Raw genomic sequence first — 6,992 nt, 5'->3', positions numbered from 1 at the left:
TAGAGAGAGCTATTACCCCCTCTGACTCCAACACGGAGAGACTCACTCATTTCCCCCACTCTCAACAGCTGAGTTCTACTAGACTGGACTGGACTCTCTCTCTCTCTCTCTCTTCTCTGGATACCTTTATTCTTCACAAAAAAAATGGAGATTTCTGTCAAGGATATGAAGAAACCAAGATCAGTGTTCAGCAATATAAAGGTATGTTTTTATTATTCATTCATGTATTAGGGATAGTCATACTATAGTATGATTAGGATGTAACATTTTTGGGGGTTGTTGTTGATTTGAAGAGAGAAATGTACCTAAACAAACTTATTCAAAAATGTCTTTAAGAGATTTTCCCAGTTCGCACCTCTGATTTGAATTGTAATGGCAACCTCCTACAATCTTTTTAATAAGCAACTTTCTAAAATCTTTTAATAGCAACATTCGGTCCATGCTGTCACACTCAGGTACCGATGTTGAGCCAGGAAGTATATACAATTAACTTCCGTAGTTGTGACGTGTTTTTTTTTTTTTACTATAGAAATTATATAATTAGGCAATAAGACACCTCTGGGATTTGTGGGATATGGCCGAGGTACTATGGCTAATGGCTCTTCTTATGCACGATGCAACGCGGAGTGCCTGGATACAGCCCACAGCCGTGGTATATTGGTCATATACCACCAATCCCAGAGGTTCCTTATCACTGTTATGAACTGGTTACAAAAAGTAATTAGAACAGCAAATAGTCCTTTTTTTTTTAATCATACCCATGGTATACGGTCTGATATACCACGGCTTTCAGCCAATTGTCATACTTGAGTAAAAGTAAAGACACCTTAATTGAAAATGACTCAAGTGAAAGTCACCCAGTGAAATACTACTTGAGTAAAAGTCTGAAAGTATTTGGTTTTAAATATACGTAACTACAATGGTGTAAAGTACTTAATTAAAAAATAATTTAAAGTACTACTTAAGTCGTTTTTGGATGGGTATCTGTACTTTACTATTTATATTTTTTGACTACTTTTACTTCACTACATTCCTAAAGAAAATGAATCCATACATTTTCCCCTGACACCCAAAAGTACTAGTTAAAATTTGAATTCTTAGCAGGACAGGAAAATGGTCCAATTCACACACTTATCAAGAGAACGTCCCTGGTTATCCCTACTGCATCTGATCTGGCGGACTCACTAAACAGAAATGCTTCCTTTTGTAAATTATGTCTGAATGTTGGAGTGTTCCCCTGGCTGTCTGTAAATTATGTCTGAATGTTGGAGTGTTCCCCTGGCTGTCTGTAAATTATGTCTGAGTGTTGGAGTGTTCCCCTGGCTGTCTGTAAATTATGTCTGAGTGTTGCAGTGTTCCCCTGGCTGTCTGTAAATTATGTCTGAGTGTTGGAGTGTTCCCCTGGCTGTCTGTAAATTATGTCTGAGTGTTGGAGTGTACCCCTGGCTGTCTGTACATTATGTCTGAGTGTTGGAGTGTACCCCTGGCTGTCTGTACATTATGTCTGAGTGTTGGAGTGTTCCCCTGGCTGTCTGTAAATTATGTCTGAGTGTTGGAGTGTACCCCTGGCTATCTGTAATGATGTCTGAGTGTTGGAGTGTTCCCCTGGCTATCTGTAATGATGTCTGAGTGTTGGAGTGTTCCCCTGGCTATCTGTAATGATGTCTGAGTGTTGGAGTGTGCCCCTGGCTGTCTGTAATGATGTTGGAGTGTTGCAGTGTTCACCTGGCTGTCTGTAAATTATGTCTGAATGTTGGAGTGTTCCCCTGGCTGTCAATTTTGTTGATAAAAAAGGGACTTGTGTGATTTATAAAAGGAATTCGATGTATAGCGTTTACTTTGACTCAAGTATGACAATTTAGTCTGATACTTTTAGAGTTTTACTCAAGTAGTATTTTACTGGGTTACTTTTACTTGAGCCATTTTATATTAAGGTATCTTTACTTTTACTCAAGTATGACAATTGAGTATTTTGTCTACCTCTGCATAAGTATCAAACGTAAAAGTACAAATCATTTCACATTCCTTATAACACCTCTTAAGGATCTCCCGGTTTACAGATCGGTGTCCCACCCACGGGACGGTTGAGCTAACGTAGGCTAATGCGATTAGCATGAGGTTGTAAGTAACAAGAACATTTCCCAGGACATAGACATATCTGTTATGGGCAGAAAGCTTAAATTCTTGTTAATCTAACTGCACTGTCCATTTACAGTAGCTATTACAGTGAAAGAATACCATGATATTGTTTGAAGAGAGTGCACAGTTTTTTACTTAAAGTTATTAATATACCAAATAGGCACATTTGGGCAGTCTAGATTTTTTTTTTAATTGAATGGGAATGCAATGATTCATTGGATCAGTATAAAAATTTGCACATACACTGATGCCATCTAGTGGCCAAAATCTAAATTGCACCTGGGCTGGAATAATACATTATGGTCTTTCTCTTGCGTTTTAAAGATGGTATACAAAAAAACCATTTCGTTTTCTTTGTATTATCTTTTACCAGTATCTATTGTTATATTCTCCTACATTCCTTTCACATTTCCACAAACGTCAAAGTGTTTCCTTTCAAATGCTACCAAGAAAATGCATATCCTTGCTTCAGGGCCTGAGCTACAGGCAGTTAGATTTGGGTATGTTATTTTAGGCACACAAAAAATGAAAAAAATGGTGGATCCTTAAGAGGATTTAAGGACAATTGTATAGGTCACATGATCAAGCAAGAAAATGCATCAAATAGCTATAATTTCTATGTTAAAAAAACAGGTCATAACTAGATGAGTAAAATACTAATGATGTAATCTAGATTTATGTTGGCTAGTGTTACACCTGCCCACAGGGAACACTGGCTGAATCAACGTTGTTTCCACGTCAATAAAATGACGTTGAACCAACTTGGAACAGACGCCGAATTGACTTCTGTGCCCAGTGGAGGGATTGTTCAGAATATTACTTCAGTAACCTGGCAACAACTATTCCTGGAATCTCTCTCTTCTCTCTGGTCTATTTGACGTACATATGGTTAATTACCAATCCCCAGACTGGAAGGTGTGTGTATGTGAGTGCTCTTGTGTTTGTCAAACTATGTTTGTGGGTATCTATGATCTACAACGTGTGTGTGTGTGTGTGTGTGTGTGTGCGTGCGGTCGCTATCTGTGGCCACTAAATGGTGTTAATGACGGATGTCCCAACATCTGCTCTGACATAACAATGTGGCCCAAATAGCATCCTAATCCTTGCATAATAGGCCGTCATTGTAAAATATGACATTGTTCTTAACTGACTTGCCTAGTTAAATAAAGGTAAATATATATATATATATATATATATATATATATATATATATATATATAATATAACGCACTACTTTTGACTAGGGTTCATGCCCCAAATGGAACCCTATTCCCTACATAGTGCACTTCGTTTGACCAGAGCCCTATGGGCACAAATGGAACCCTATTCCCTACATAGTGCACTTCGTTTGACCAGAGCCCTATGGGCACAAATGGAACCCTATTCCCTACATAGTGCACTTCGTTTGACCAGAGCCCTAGTCAAAAGTAGTGTACTATATAGGAAATAGGGTGCCATTTGTGTCGTAGGCTGTCACAAAGAGGTGATCTATGATTTTACTACCCCCATTTTTTTGGTGCGTAATAACATGAATATCCAAATATTATGGACTAGGCTCGCTAGGCTATTGGCTCGATAACTTGTTGAACATTCCGATCTCTTCCGTCTGATGATAATATATCAAACGTGGAATGCGTAACAGGTGGAATGTCTTTTTGGTACACCTTTTAATAAAGCCCATTATAGATAAGCCTTAAATGTTGATTTTTCTGAGACAGACACTTTTACTGAACGTCTGAATTCATTAGAGTTTCCCGATGTAGCTAGTCACTGAAAAAGTAAATGAATGAATTGAGGGTTCTCCTTTTTTGTATTTCCAGAGTAACTTGCATACATTCAGTTAGTCATACTGAAACGAAGTATTGCCAAACCTGCAGCGGACTGTAGTAAGACTGATTTCATAGAAAGAGAGAACAACGAAATGGCTCCGTGACTCATTGAGTCTGCAATATTAACAAATACACTGAGTGTACAACACATTAGGAATGCCTCTTTCCACGACATAGACTGATCAGGTGAACGCTATGCTCCGTTATTGATGTCACCTGTTAAATCCACTTCAGTCAGTGTAGATGAAGGGGGAGGAGACGGGTTAAAGTATGATTTTTAAGCCTTGAGACATGGATTGTGTATGTGTACCATTCAGAGGGTGAATGGGGAAAGACAAAATATTTCAGTGCCTTTGAAAGGGGTATCGTAGCCGGTGCCAGGCGCACCGGTTTGTGTGTCAAGAACTGCAACGCTGCAAGTTTTTTTTTTTCAAACAGTTTCCCGTGTGTATCAAGAATGGTTCCACCACCCGAACGACATCCAGCCAGCAGCATGTCATTGATGAAAGAGGACAAAGGAGGCTGACAAATTGTGCAGAGCAACAGACAGGCTACAATTGGCTACAACTGTGACAGTCCAGTGCAAATTGGTGCTCAAACAATGCACAAGTCGTCCGTACCTTGACGCAAATTGGGTGTGATAGCCAACGACCTTAGATTTCTGCTTCTTTCAGGGGAAAAAAACAACAAGAAGAAACTACAGTCGCAGTGGGCTAGGGAATAAAAAACACTTGGACAATGGAGAATTGTTAAAACATTGCCTTGGTCTGATGAGTCCCAGTTTCAGACTTTTACGAGGACTATAGGCTCTGGAGAAAACCAGTACATTGCATCCATCATACCACGTGTCAACATTTGCAGGCTGGTGGTGTGATGCGTTTTTCATGGCATACATCGGGGCCCCTTGAGAAAAAGTGGAACAATGTTTGAATGTAATTCAAAAAATAAATAAAGCATAAATGAAAAGTTGAATGTCTGAGGCTATATTAGCAACACCACAGATATATTTCTATCTAATTATAATGTATCATCAGAGCTGTTCTCTAGAGCCAGCATTGGCAGCTTACAGTACAATGTGTCATTGTGTACATGTTGTTACAATGTAAACTGACCCTCTGATGCTTGTGTCTGATATATGATACAAAGAGGTGTTGGTAGGGAGAAGGAATGTCGGACTCTGTCCAACACAGGAACACGGGAACTCAGGAACACAGGAACACGGGAACTCGGGAACACGGGAACTCGGGAACACGGGAACTCGGGAACACGGGAACTCAGGAACTCCAAATCCACTGTGAGCCTGAAATTCTTTCAGGGTTCTCACAGGGAACAGGGTAGGACTGCGGTAGGTCCCTTCAGATACAGATTAGTTCTGTGGATTGGCCGTTATTGCAAATCCTAAACCCTATGGTACATGTTATGACAACACACACACACACACACACACACACACACACACACACACACACACACACACACACACACACACACACACACACACACACACACACACACACACACACACACACACACACACACAGTAATCACACACACACACAGTAATCACACACACACACAGTATTCACACACACAGTATTCTCACACACACACACACACACACACACACACACACACACACACACACACACACACACACCCAGACCAGGTGGTCCAGCTCAAACCCCAGGTGCTTACTGCAGGAATGTGGTGTGTGTGTGTCGTCTAAGAGGAATCGTAGCGGATGAAGAGGCAAACGGCTGTGATTACTGCTTGTGTGTGTGTGTGTGTGTGTGTGTGTGTGTGTGTGTGTGTGTGTGTGTGTGTGTGTGTGTGTGTGTGTGTGTGTGTGTGTGTGTGTGTGTGTGTGATTACTGTGTGTGTGATTACTGTGTGATTACTGTGTGTGTGTGTGTGTGTGATTACTGTGTGATTACTGTGTGTGTGTGTGTGATTACTGTGTGTGTGTGTGTGTGATTACTGTGTGATTACTGTGTGTGTGATTACTGTGTGTGTGTGTGTGATTACTGTGTGATTACTGTGTGATTACTGTGTGTGTGTGTGTGTGTGTGTGTGTGTGATTACTGTTTGTGTGTGTGTGTGTGTGATTACGGTTTGTGTGTGTGATTACTGTGTGTGTGTGTGTGTGTGTGTGTGTGTGTGTGTGTGTGTGTGTGTGTGTGTGTGTGTGTGTGTGTGTGTGTGTGTGTGTGTGTGTGTATGTGATTACTGTTTGTTTGTGTGTGTGTGTGTGTGTGTGTGTGTGTATGTGGTTCCTGTTTGTGTGTGTGTGTGTGTGTGTGTGTATGTGATTACTGTTTGTTTGTGTGTGTGTGTGTGTGTGTGTGTGTGTATGTGATTACTGTTTGTGTGTGTGTGTGTGTGTGTGTGTGTGATTACTGTGTGATTACTGTGTGTGTGTGTGATTACTGTGTGATTACTGTGTGTGTGTGATTACTGTGTGATTACTGTGTGTGTGTGTGTGATTACTGTGTGTGTGATTACTGTGTGTGTGTGTGTGTGATTACTGTGTGATTACTGTGTGTGTGTGTGTGTGTGTGTGTGTGTGTGATTACTGTTTGTGTGTGTGTGTGTGATTACGGTTTGTGTGTGTGTGATTACTGTGTGTGTGTGTGTGTGTGTGTGTGTGTGTGTGTGTGTGTGTGTGTGTGTGTGTGTGTGTGTGTGTGTGTGTGTGTGTGTGTGTGTGTGTGTGTGTGTGATTACTGTGTGTGTGTGTGTGTGTGTGTGTGTGTGTGTGTGTGTGTGATTACTGTGTGATTACTGTGTGTGTGTGATTACTGTGTGATTACTGTGTGTGTGTGTGTGTGTGTGATTACTGTGTGATTACTGTGTGTGTGTGTGTGATTACTGTGTGTGTGATTACTGTGTGTGTGTGTGTGTGATTACTGTGTGATTACTGTGTGTGTGATTACTGTGTGTGTGTGTGTGATTACTGTGTGTGTGTGTGTGTGTGTGTGTGTGTGTGTGTGTGTGATTACTGTTTGTGTGTGTGTGTGTGATTAC

At 40.8% G+C, this 6,992-nt stretch overlaps 1 protein-coding gene across 1 annotated transcript in view; it reads left to right on the top strand.

Annotated features, from left to right (window-relative positions):
* The window catches only part of LOC139539404 (solute carrier organic anion transporter family member 2A1-like), a 96,789-nt gene continuing 89,797 nt past the window's right edge, over positions 1-6,992 (top strand). Inside the window, exon 1 of the mRNA XM_071342305.1 lies at positions 1-201. Coding sequence (XP_071198406.1) covers positions 145-201 — 57 coding nt within the window. The 5' untranslated portion in view covers positions 1-144. The remainder of the gene's footprint in view (positions 202-6,992) is intronic.

Source organism: Salvelinus alpinus, chromosome 15 (genome assembly GCF_045679555.1).
Source record: "Salvelinus alpinus chromosome 15, SLU_Salpinus.1, whole genome shotgun sequence".
Taxonomy (NCBI): domain Eukaryota; kingdom Metazoa; phylum Chordata; class Actinopteri; order Salmoniformes; family Salmonidae; genus Salvelinus; species Salvelinus alpinus.
This window is presented reverse-complemented; position numbering and strand designations above follow the sequence as displayed.